Source organism: Nicotiana sylvestris, chromosome 8 (assembly GCF_000393655.2).
Source record: "Nicotiana sylvestris chromosome 8, ASM39365v2, whole genome shotgun sequence".
Lineage (NCBI taxonomy): Eukaryota > Viridiplantae > Streptophyta > Magnoliopsida > Solanales > Solanaceae > Nicotiana > Nicotiana sylvestris.
The window spans coordinates 184,876,500-184,889,267 of NC_091064.1; the positions used below are offsets into that span (position 1 = coordinate 184,876,500).

General features: G+C 35.5%; 1 protein-coding gene across 1 annotated transcript; it reads left to right on the forward strand.

The window, feature by feature from the left end:
- Positions 1–314: 314 nt before the first annotated feature.
- On the forward strand, positions 315–12,497 carry LOC104242174 (synaptotagmin-5-like). Its single transcript, XM_070153232.1, has 13 exons — positions 315–588; positions 689–791; positions 895–947; positions 2,304–2,424; positions 2,846–2,967; positions 3,314–3,415; positions 3,700–3,774; positions 3,973–4,052; positions 4,669–4,819; positions 4,908–5,138; positions 11,395–11,676; positions 11,782–11,895; positions 12,068–12,497. Exons 1-13 carry the CDS (start codon positions 484–486, stop codon positions 12,209–12,211), a joined length of 1,683 nt encoding a protein of 560 aa, XP_070009333.1. The 5' UTR covers positions 315–483; the 3' UTR covers positions 12,212–12,497.
- The last annotated feature ends 271 nt before the right edge of the window (positions 12,498–12,768 follow it).

Sequence of the window (12,768 nt, forward strand, 5' to 3'; positions counted from 1 at the left end):
ATGATATATTAGTACCCTAAAAATGCATAATAAAAATAACAACAATAATATATAAAAAATAACAAATGCATTCCCCCACACACTACCACTAAAAATTATTAAAAGATGAGCAGCAAAGTACAGAAAATTCAAGAAAGGAATAAATTGCTTTCTTGACAAAAACATTACTTTAAAAACCAAAGCATAAGAAATATGCTTTTCAATTTAATTAGTCATAATCTTTAATTCTTTGCAAGTGTAACGCATCAGACCCGCGGTGGCATAAAAAATATTTAAAAAAAAATAAGCCTAACTTCTAAATCAAAATTCTGTTGCTCTCTTCCTTTCCCTGGTCCCGCGGATTCCTTCCTTTCTTCCACTCACAACTCCAACATTTTCTCTCCAAAAAAAGCTTATTTTTTTCAAAACAATTGACAGCGAAAAAGAATAAAATCGAAAGGAAAAAAACGTCTGAATATTTGTTTTAATTCTTGAAAAATAAACATGGGTTTGTTGGTGGGGTTCTTCTTAGGTGCTGCATTGGGTGTTGGTCTGATAGTTTGTTTTGCTCGTTTTCAAAATAACAGATCCAAAGCTCGCATTGATTTGGTACTTTTTTCTAATTTTTTGGATTTATTTTCACGTTGGAATTGGTATTTTGTATTTTGTATTTTCTTGTAATAATTTGATGTTTTTGATATTTTGTTAGGCAAAAGCCATAGCAGCATTTGCCAGGATGACAGTTCAAGATTCAAGAAAACTTCTTCCTCCTGAAGCATACCCTTCTTGGGTTGTCTTTTCACAGAAGCAAAAGTTGAGTTGCATTTCTGTAACTTTTTTGGGCTTATATATAGGTGTTATTAAAAGCATTCAATTTGCTAATAATGGATGTTGTATTTCCTTTTTGTTAATTGCAGTTGAATTGGCTTAACCAGCACTTAGAAAAAATCTGGCCTTATGTTGATGAGGTAATTGTGTTTTTGAATCTTTAGCATACCTTTTCTTGATTAACAGTGGCGGAACCAGGTAGTCTGGCTACAAGATACTCTTGACATGATGTGCCACTTTGGGCCAAGCCCGTACAGTTTTTCCCAAAAGACCTCCCATTATCAAGAGTATCCAACTCTTCATAAGTAGCTTATTGTTATTTCTACTTTTCATATGTGACTTTGTTCACACACATCTAATAATCTTACTCTTGAACTAAGGTACACATCACCCATCATCATTTATGGGCTAATTTGGAGATTAAAGACGATAGGGTACAGGTAGTAAACCGGTCCATAAAAAGGAAAAGATACTAAGTCGGGCCCTACACCGTCACTCCACCATCTTCATACTTGTTGCGCCAAACCATTGGCTTTGATACCAGTTTGTAATATGCTCTAATTGGTTTTACTAGAAAAAGATGATTTTTTTCTTTATTATAAAATCCTAACTCATTCTTAGTTAGCAGATAGGCATGTGCCTATAAGAACGGTGTGCTTGGCGGCCACCAAGTTTGAATAAGTGTGGAGATCTCTTGCAAGTTGGCAACTTGCCTTTGTGAACTTGCAAGACTTAGTTCAATTTCTCCTATACGTCCTCCTGTATTGAGAGTATTTTGTAAGAGAGTGAGTGTTGGGAAACACTTGTGTGAACCCTTTCTTTGAAGTGATCTTGTGAGGTTATTCTCTTGGGGTGTTTGGATTATTTAGAGTATTTACTCTAATTTTGTACTCTCTTTTTTGTACTCGTGTTAGTATAGTGAAATTGGTTCTCTCCGCTTGTGGACGTAGGTCACCTTGACCGAACCACGTTAAATTTGTGCCTCCTTTATATCTTCTTTAATTGTCATTATTATCAACTTGCATTGTCTTTGTTATTGTCATTATAACGTTGTTTGGCTAAATTCCGCACTACCCGGGTTCTCGATCCTAACACAGTTGTTGGGCTAAAACGGCCCAAAGATACTCTTTACATGGTGTGATATTATCCGCTTTGGGCCAAGCCCGCTTTTTCCCCAAAAGGCCTCACACTATCAAGAGTATCCAACTCTTTATAAGTAACTTATTTTTCGTTTCTACTTTCTATGTGGGATCTTGTTCATACACTCAACAGAACCTTGACAAGGGGATTAAAAAAATGAAAACTTGAACAACGAGTAAATAACTTAACTATTTATATACACCAAAAAATTGTCTTCACCTTATTTGTACAATTTAATTTTCGACGAGGGGAATTCAATTGAACTCCCTTCAGCACACTTAGCTCCGCCATTTCTTGATTGGCTTTTACTGTTTTTTTCTTGTCTCATTTTAAGTTTGTGTCAATTCTTGGCTTAGGCAGCATCAGAGTTGATAAGAACATCTGTTGAGCCAGTCCTTGAGCAATATAGACCATCTATCTTAGCTGCTCTCAAATTTTCAAAGCTCACATTGGGTACTGTTGCTCCATCCTTCACAGGTTAGTTCATTAGTTGCTCCATTTTTTTGACATTAAAGTAATTGCTTTTATAGGTCCACTTTTAATTGCTTAGTTACTGAGAGATTTCTATTCCTTATGAAGTTACCAATTTGTTCAGATGATATAGTTTCTTTTCTTGTCACTAAACGCCAACCTCTACATATGAATTAGTCCTTGAGACCGATAGAAATTTTAATGGTCTTCAATGTTGTATACGAATTTTCACGGTGATTGGTATTCTGACTTTTAACATGGATGTAAATTTGCATAGTCAATCCTATAAGTGGTAGAAGTTTTTTATGCTTATATCCATTAACTTCCCCCTTGTTTTTCGATAGGCTAGCCATCCACTTCCTATCATAAGCAAGTTATTAATCTGCTTGGAATAATTTAACCCCGACATCTCCTTTTTGTCTTTCAGGAGTTTCTATTATTGATGGTGATCCTGGGGAAATTATTATGGAATTGGAAATGCAGTGGGATGGAAATCCTAATATTGTGCTAGATATTAAGACTTTAGTTGGTGTCGCACTACCTATACAGGTACTTTTGACATCTCTGTTTTTGCAATAAATGAGTAGCTCATTATGGTAAGAAGAAAATTTTGATGCAAGCAGGAAATGAATAAACTTCATGAACTATTCAGATTAAAATCTACTAATATTTTTTACTAACATGAAACTTTGGGTCTGAGAGAATAATTTACTTGCATTGGAAGAAATTCAGTCCATGCTGTTAAGTCAAATTTTACATCATACTTCCCTTTCGAAATATTGGTCTACGAAAAATCCCTTTTTTGCTGAAAGATCAAGAAGTTATTCATGGAAACTTCACTACTAATCAAGAATCATCTTGTTCATTCTCCTCCTAATCCACTTGTTTAATGTAGGTCAAGAATATCGGATTCACTGGGGTTTTCCGGTTGATATTCAAACCACTAGTTGCTGAGCTTCCTTGTTTTGGAGCGGTTTGTTACTCCTTGCGTCAAAAGGTGAGCGCAAATTATTCCTCTATAATTTGGTTATGAAGTTTTCGACAAACAAGTTTTCATGGACGTCAAATGGCCTGGTACACACTTTTTGCTTTTATGTACTGTTTAAGGCTCACAGACTTGATGTAAGAACAGACTAAACATTTTGATATGCATCTTCAATTTCGTTTTTGGTTCTGTTCTCATTCTTGCTTACCATATGAAAATGTTTCTCTTAAGTATTTTCGCTGGAGATAATCTTCGTTCTGATATTATACGTTTATCCTGAATGTTTCTGGCTGTAGAAAAATCTGGATTTCACTCTCAAAGTTGTGGGTGGTGATATCTCGGCTCTTCCCGGAGTATCTGATGCCATTGAGGTTTGAAATGTCGTATGTTTTATTTCTTGCTTATTCAGATGCAAATGAATTGAAAACTGTAGAGTTATTCCTTACAAAAATTAATTCATTTCTCATGCCAAAATTGGATTCCTAAATTCTAATTGAGAACCCGGTATTTTGTGGTACAAAAAACTCTGAAAATGCAACTGCTTGATGGTATGCGATCTGCTTGCACAGGGTACAATACGGGATGCAATTGAAGATTCTATCACTTGGCCTGTCCGCAAAATCGTTCCCATATTACCAGGAGACTATAGGTGTGCCATTTTCCTAAACAACACTATACTCATTGCTTGACTTTTTCTTTTTAACCACTCGATAGTAAAGGTTCTCTTTTGTTTGAAAACGGGAGCTTAATTTTAATCTGGAATAACATACCTAAGAAAAATGAGACACTATTTTCCCAGATTATCTATTCAGATAGAACGGCGAAATAGTTCTAACCTATAAATTGATCGTGCACTGCCCACTGTAATGTATATCCTAAGCTGAATGATATGAACTGTCTTCCCTTGAAATGTTTTTAACTTTTGCAACCTCTGGCCTAACTCAACCCTAAAGCTTGCTCATTAGGGGAGGGTTGTCCAAGAGACCAAGACTATATGAGGAGACCACAACATATTCCCTCAACAAATGTGGGATTTAACAAATACCATTACAAACTACACTAGATCTATTTCTGCATGAAATTGTCTTTTGTTGGAATATACTTACCGAATAAGGTTGCAGTATATGTACTATTTTCTAATGAATGATAGTTCTGGAATAAGTCCAATCTTCTGGCGGAAAGTTAACTGCTTCTCGATCTGAAATACTAAGTGTGAGGAGAAGGACCTTATTTCCAACAAAAAATGTTCTCTTTTCTTTTTGCAGTGACCTGGAGCTAAAGCCGGTTGGTATATTACAAGTCAAGCTCATCGAAGCCAAAGAGTTGACTAATAAAGACATCATTGGGAAGTCTGATCCTTTTGTTGAGTTGTTTATACGTCCACTACGTGACAGGACAAAGACCAGCAAAGTTATTGTAAGAGAACTTGTGTCTCTTGTTGTCCTTAATTTATTTATTTCCTGATTAGGAATGTTTAACTCCAGATTTTGTTTCCTTTGTTAAGGATAACTGCTTAAATCCGATCTGGAATGAGCACTTTGAGTTCATAGTTGAAGACATATCCACTCAACATATAACAATTAGAGTTTATGATGATGAAGGGATTCAGGCTGCTGAATTCATTGGTTGTGCTCGAATAGATTTGAAAGACCTTGAGCCCGGTAAAGTGAAGGATGTGTGGCTGAAACTGGTGAAGGATCTGGAGATACAAAGGGACAACAAAAATCGAGGACAGGTAAGAATATCTTGATATTTGTTTCCCAGCATTATTATGGGATTAGAATCGGGGCAGAGGTAGTGTAGTAGTTATTGGTTCGGACGAACCCAATAGCTTTTGCTTAGACCCTATATTTGTATTAGAAAATCCATTAAATATATAGAAATATTTAATTGCGAACCCAATAACTAAAGCGAGCTAGAGTTCATTGATAAGTTCAGAACTCATAACCTTCAAATCCTGGCTCCGCCTCTATTTAGAATGCATCAAATCATAGTTGATACTCAATTGGGAGCTTCATTATGAAGAAGTAGTCGTGCCTGCCTCACTATGTTAACCAATTAGCATGGTGCTCCCTGCAAATATTCCTGGTGTTTCAAAAATTTAGCAGGATATATATCGAGGGAGAAACAAATAAAACGATACTCCCTCCGTCCCAAAAAGGATGATATTTTTCGGATTTCGAGAGTCAAACTTCTTAACTTTCACCGTGAATTCGGACATAGAGTATTTAAGTTTTTTATATATAAAATTTATATATATTTGGAAACTACATAAAAAGTACTATAAGTCACAATAACTAACAATTTTGTTATAATATATAACTCAAAATAACAATACAGAACAAGCAAAACAAACTAAGAGATATAGATAGAAAGAGAGGAAGAGAGATTCTTATTTCTTCTTCAATTGTGTGTATTTTCGTATCTATTACAAGACCTTTATATAGGCATAAAAAGTGAAGAAAATATGTCATGGAATATGTCATTGAACATACAAAATATGTCATAGAATATGTCATTAAGCATTTGAGATGAAGATCATGGAAGAAGAGTAGACATCTACCATAATGTGATATTTATCATAACACTCCCCCTTGGATGTCCAAAGATAATGTGCCTCGTTAAAACCTTACTAGAAAAAAACCCTATGGGAAAAAATTCTAGTGAAGGAAAAAGAGTACACATGATTAGAAATACGCCCTTTTATTGCCTCGTTAAAAACCTTGCAAGGAAAACCCAGTGGGACAAAACCTTGTAAGGGAAAAAAGAGTACAACGCGTATTAATTCCCCCTGATGAGAGCATCAACTCACATCCTTGAGTCTTCGCATCCCAATTTTGTACACCAGTTTCTTGAAGGTTGATGTTGGTAGAGATTTGGTAAACAAATCAGTCATATTATCACTTGAACGAATTTGTTGCACATTGATATCATCATTCTTTTGAAGATCATGTGTAAAAAATAACTTTGGGGAAATGTGCTTTGTCCTATCTCCTTTTATGAATCCTCCCTTCAATTGGGCTATGCATGCTGCATTGTCTTCATACAAAATTGTGGGTAGTTTTTCACACTTCAAACCACATTTGTCTCGGATAAAATGTATTATAGACCTCAACCAAATACATTCTCGACTTGCTTCATGAATAGCAATTATCTCAGCATGATTAGAAGAAGTAGCCACGATTGATTGCTTAGTCGATCGCCAAGATATGGCAGTGCCGCCACATGTAAACACATAACCTGTTTGAGATCGAGCCTTATGCGGGTCAGATAAATACCCAGCATCGGCATAACCAACAAGATCGGGATTGCAATCATTGCCATAAAATAAGCCCATATCGGTAGTCCCTTTTAGATATCGCAATATGTGTTTGATCCCATTCCAGTGTCTCCTTGTAGGAGCAGAGCTATATCTTGCTAAGACATTAACCGAAAAAGTTATGTCAGGCCTTGTAGTGTTAGCAAGATACATTAGTGCACCAATTGCACTAAGATATGGTACTTCAGGACCAAGAAGCTCTTCATTCTTTTCTTGAGGTCGAAACGGGTCCTTATTCACATCAAGTGATCGAACAATCATCGGAGTACTTAATGGATGTGCTCCATCCATGTAAAACCGTTTCAATACCTTTTTAATGTAGGCAGATTGATGAACAAAAATCCCATTTGTCAAATGTTCAATTTGCAAACCGAGACATAATTTTGTCTTTCCGAGATCTTTCATCTCGAATTCCTTCTTTAAATAATCAGTTGCCTTTTGGAGTTCTGTAGGAGTTCCAATAAGGTTTATGTCATCAACATATACGGCAAGTACAACAAATTCCGATGTTGTTTTCTTTATAAAAACACATGGACAAATGACATCATTTATATAACCCTCCTTTAATAAATACTCACTAAGACGGTTATACCACATTCTTCCTGATTGCTTTAGACCATACAAAGATCTTTGCAATTTGATTGAAAATGTTTCCCGGGAATTTGAATTCTGTGCGTTAGGCATTTTAAATCCCTTGGGAATTTTCATGTATATCTCATTATCAAGTGAGCCGTAAAGGTAGGTTGTAACTACATCCATTAAATGCATGTCAAGCTTTTCATGGACAGCAAAACTAATGAGATAACGAAATGTTATAGCATCCATAACAGGAGAATATGTCTCTTCATAATCGACACCAGGCCTTTGTGAAAATCCTTGCGCAACAAGGCGTGTCTTATATCTTTGTACCTCATTTTTCTCATTCCTTTTGCGTACAAAGACCCATTTGTAGCCAACAGGCTTAACACCATTAGGTGTTTGGACTACAGGCCCAAAAACTTCACGTTTTGCAAGTGAACTTAACTCTAATTGGATTGCTTCTTGCCATTTTGGCCAATCAAGTCTTTGTCGACATTCTCCAACAGATTGAGGTTCAAGATCCTCACTTTCTTGCATAATGCTAGATGCAACATTATATGCAAAGATGTAATCTACCACTATATCCATTCGATTCAAATTTGTCTCAATATCGATTGGATTTATTGATAGTTCTTTATTTTCTTGAGTCTCAGGCTCATTGATTTCCTCATGAATCTCAGGATTGGTTAAATCGTGAATTTCTTTATGAGACTCTTTCGTAGTGTCATCTTGATCATTTGTTTTTCTTTTTCTAGGATTTCGATCCTTAGAACCTAATGGTCTGCCACGTTTTAGGCGTGTTTTTGACTCATTAGCTATGACACTAGAAGATTGTCCATTAGGGACATCAATACGGATTAGAACATTCTCTGCATGGATATGTGATTTTGTTATCCTTTTTAAATCCGTAAATGCATCTGGCATTTGATTTGCTATTTTCTGCAAATGGATAATCTTTTGCACCTCTGTGTCACAAATAGATGCACGTGGATCAAGATGAGAAAATGATGTATTTTTCCACAAAATTTCACGTTTTGTTTCACTAATTTCTCCCCCTAATTTTGGGGAAAATGCCTCATCGAATCGACAATCTGCACAACGAGCAGTGAACAAATCTCCCGTTAATGTTTCAAGGTAACGAATAATGGAGGGTGAATCAAACTCAACATATATTCCTAACCTTCTTTGGGGACCCATCTTGGTGCGATATGGGGGTGCTACAGGCACATATACAGCGCATCCAAAAATTCTTAGATGAGATATATTAGGTTCATGACCCAAAACTAATTGCAACGGGGAATATTTGTGATAATTTGTCGGTCTGAGACGAATTAGCATTGCTGCATGTAAAATGGCGTGACCCCAAACAGAAGTGGGCAACTTCGTTTTCATGAGTAACGGTCTTGCTATCAATTGCACACGTTTAATTAAAGACTCTGCAAGGCCATTTTGAGTGTGAACATGAGCTACAGGATGTTCCACTTTTATCCCAATTGATAAGCCATAATCATTAAATGCCTGGGATGAAAACTCAGCAGCATTATCAAGTCTAATAGACTTTATTGGATTATCGGGAAATTGTGCCCGTAATCGGATTATTTGTGCCATTAATTTTGCAAACTCGAGGTTGCGAGATGACAATAGGCATACATGAGACCATCTAGAGGATGCATCTATTAAGACCATAAAATATCTAAACGACCCACTAGGTGGGTGAATAGGTCCACAAATGTCCCCTTGTATACGTTCTAAAAACGCAGGGGACTCAATCCCAACCTTTGTTGGTGATGGTCTTATAATTAACTTGCCTTGATAACAAGAAGTGCAAGAAAATTCATTATTTAAAAGAATTTTCAAATTCTTTAATGGATGCCCATTTGAGTTTTCTATGATTCGTCTCATCATAATTGATCCAGGATGGCCCAATCGATCATGCCAAAGTACAAAAGTATTGTAAGCAGTAACCTTTTGGTTTAAGGTAGAATGTGCCTCAATTGCACTAATTTTTGTCCAATACAGGCCACAAGATAAAGATGGGAACTTCTCAATAATTCTTTTCTGGCCAGAGACATTCTTGGTAACGATGAGATATTCCATATTATTCTCATCTATTGTCTCAATATGAAATCCATTTTTGCGGATATCTTTAAAACTCAACAAGTTCCTCTTGGACTTGGAGGAGAACATTGCATTCTCAATGATAATTATTGTTCTCATAGGCAGAGTTATAGTAGCTCTTCCAGAGCCTTCAATTAGATTACTACTACCAGAAATTGTAGTAATATCTGCCTTACACATACTTAAATGAGAGAAATATTTCTTCTCTTTGAATATTGTATGTGTCGTACATGAATCAATTAAGCAAATATTTTTATAATTGAACTTTGATCCAAGTTTGCTTTGAAAGATATCCATATTTGCTTCCCATAGTTTGACATACAAAAGAAGTATATGAATAAATATTAGTATTTTTAGAGAAAAATGGAAAAGAAATAAAGTTAAACCAATAATTCAATAGTAGCCTTTAATGCATTTTCTGGCAAATTCTAATTATTATACAAATAATTACGCAAAAAAATAATACAAGTACACATATGACTAATACAACTACAACAAATTTATTTACAAGTATAAATTATTTGCATTTTCCTACACATTGTATGAAACATAATTGATCCGTGTAAGAAAAGAACATACTCATAAAAAAAATTGAGGGTGAAGTAACAAAAGTTGTTCTAGGGTACTTGTAAACCTTTTCTTAAAGAGAATTAAAGCAATGTATAGGAAAGTTAAAATCGTTAAAAGATCACTGAGACTAGAATACTAATTAATAGGATATTACTCATTGTTTCGTTCAGCCACAAGTAGAAGAGAAATCAACTGAGAGTACTTTGTGAAGCCTTTCTCTCGGTACTGCTGTTGTAAGACCATATTGGAAGCATGAAACGTTGTAAACGTTTTTTCAAGCATATCATAGTCACTGATATTATCTCCACGGAGTTTCAATTTGGAAGTAATTCTAAACATAGCAGAATTATATTCAGAAACAGACTTAAAGTCTTGGAGTCTAAGATGAGCCCAATCATATCGTGCTTGTGGAAGAGTGACCAACTTTAAGTTGTCATATCTTTCCTTTAAACCATTCCACAAAACAAATGGATCTTTCACTGTGAGATATTCAATTTTCAACCCTTCATCGAGGTGATGGCGCAAGAAAATCAAGGCCTTAACACAGTCTTGTGTAGATGCTTTATCTTTATCTTTAATGGCGTCTACAAGACCCATTGCATCTAAATGGATTTCAGCATCCAATACCCATGTCATATAGTTCTTGCCCGAAATTTCAAGGGCAACGAACTTTCTTTTCATAATATCAGACATTTAAAAAAATACAAATTTGAGAAAAATTATACCTTAATTTTCTCAAAGATCTTCTTGAGATGGTAGAGCCTCGTGTTGATAACGTGTTATAATATATAACCCAAAATAACAATATAGAACAAGCAAAACAAACTAAGAGATATAGATAGAAAGAGAGGAAGAGAGATTCTTATTTCTTCTTCAATTGTGTGTATTTTCCTATCTATTACAAGACCTTTATATAGGCATAAAAAGTGAAGAAAATATGTCATGGAATATGTCATTAAGCATTTGAGATGAAGATCATGGAAGAAGAGTAGACATCCACCATAATGTGATATTTATCATAACAAATTTAAAATATTTAAAAGGTATATGAAAAAGTCGTGGTCAAAGAACAACTCGTTTGACTCTCGAAATTCGAAAAGTATCATCCTTTTTGGGACAGATGGAGTAGCTGTTTAAGCATAAAATATAGTTAAAGTCCAATAAACAAGTATGTGTACTTTTTGTTGTAGTCGAGCTCTATGTATTATGTAGAAGTTTATTTTTTCTGGTTTTTTCATTTTTGTGATACATCGTGTTTGCATGTTTGTGTCCGCGTTGGATGCTTGCCCATGCTACATGGTCTCTAGATACACTCCTCAGAACTCATAAGAGCATTCTTGTCTGCTCAACAACACATGCATGAAATATTAATCAATCCTATTTTCTTGTCAACTAATTAAAACAGGTACACTTGGAGCTTCTCTTTTGTCCTTTTGGTATGGATAGTGTGTTTATGAAGGGGTTTAAACCCGACTACGCACTAACTACCTTGGAAAAGGCCCTTAGACCCGAGTCGGCTAATTTTTCACAAGCGGTCTCTGAGAAGAAAGGGGACATCCTCTTTAGAGGAGTTCTTTCTGTGACAGTAATATCAGCAGAAGACCTACCTGTTACTGATCTAATGGGGAAGTCTGATCCTTTTGTTGTACTAATTATGAAGAAATCTGAACAGAAAAATAAGACCAGAGTAAGTTTGGATGCCACATTTTCTTCCCCTAATTTGTCTGATATTTGATTATAAATCACAGTCTTCTTACTTTTGCCGTAATCATATGTTTTTTGCTAATCTCAGGTTCTAAACAACACTCTTAATCCAGTGTGGAACCAGACATTTGACTTTGTAGTTGAAGATGGATTACATGATTTGCTCATATTGGAAGTTTGGGACCATGACACATTTGGGAAGGTATATTTTTTTGGACCATCATTTTTCGTCCGCTCAACTGTTGAGCTTGTAAGGTAGCGTACAATAGACCCTTGTGGTCCGACCCTTCCCCGGACCCTGCGCATAGCAGGAGCTTAGTGCACCGGGCTGCCCTTTTTCTGCTGTTAAGCTTTGTTTCCTTTGTGTATTTCAGGATAAAATTGGTAGATGCATCATGACTCTCACAAGAGTTATACTAGAAGGGGAATTCAAAGATACCTTCACCCTTGATGGTGCCAAGTCGGGGAGATTAACTGTTCATCTTAAATGGGCACCACAACCAATAATTCGAGATTGATTCATTTATGATTAGATTTCGGGAGAACATTTTTTTCCCCCGAAGAGTATATATGACATTTTACAGGAAATGCTACCTCTAAAGAAAATGAGAGGGAAAAAAGCAGAGTTTTCAAATTTATCATCAGGAGTAAAAAATCTAATGAAACAAGTCTCAAGATCCTGTGCCCTTTCATATGCATATATTTTGTTGTAATTACAATGTCAAAGGTAGTCTTCTTTTTTCAGTTAGACTTCAGCTTGTTAACAACGTTAAAGAGCTAGATTAATATCAATCAACTTCCACACCTCCCTTTTCTCATTTTCCAGTTATATGTCTGTTTGCTGTAAAATTGAGGGAAAGAAAGGAAAGCAAGGGGAAAACGAAGCAAAAGTCATTGACCTGGCCTCCTCCTTCCTTTTGTTATTTCTATACATTCAAACGTCTCTATATTTGGGGTGTCAATGGATTTTTAAAAACCGACTAGACCGAATTGAATCGTATCAAATGATTATTTGTTTTCTTTTAATAAAACCGTAAGTTTTTATATAAATATATAAATGTATCGAATAATAGAA

Bases quoted from the DNA above. Each gene is read 5' to 3' on its own strand.
- LOC104242174 (XM_070153232.1), top strand. From the start codon at position 484: ATGGGTTTGTTGGTGGGGTTCTTCTTAGGTGCTGCATTGGGTGTTGGT. The intron at 2,968-3,313 runs GTACTTTTGACA...TGTTTAATGTAG, and splicing joins GTGTCGCACTACCTATACAG to GTCAAGAATATCGGATTCAC. The intron at 11,896-12,067 runs GTATATTTTTTT...TGTGTATTTCAG, and splicing joins ACCATGACACATTTGGGAAG to GATAAAATTGGTAGATGCAT.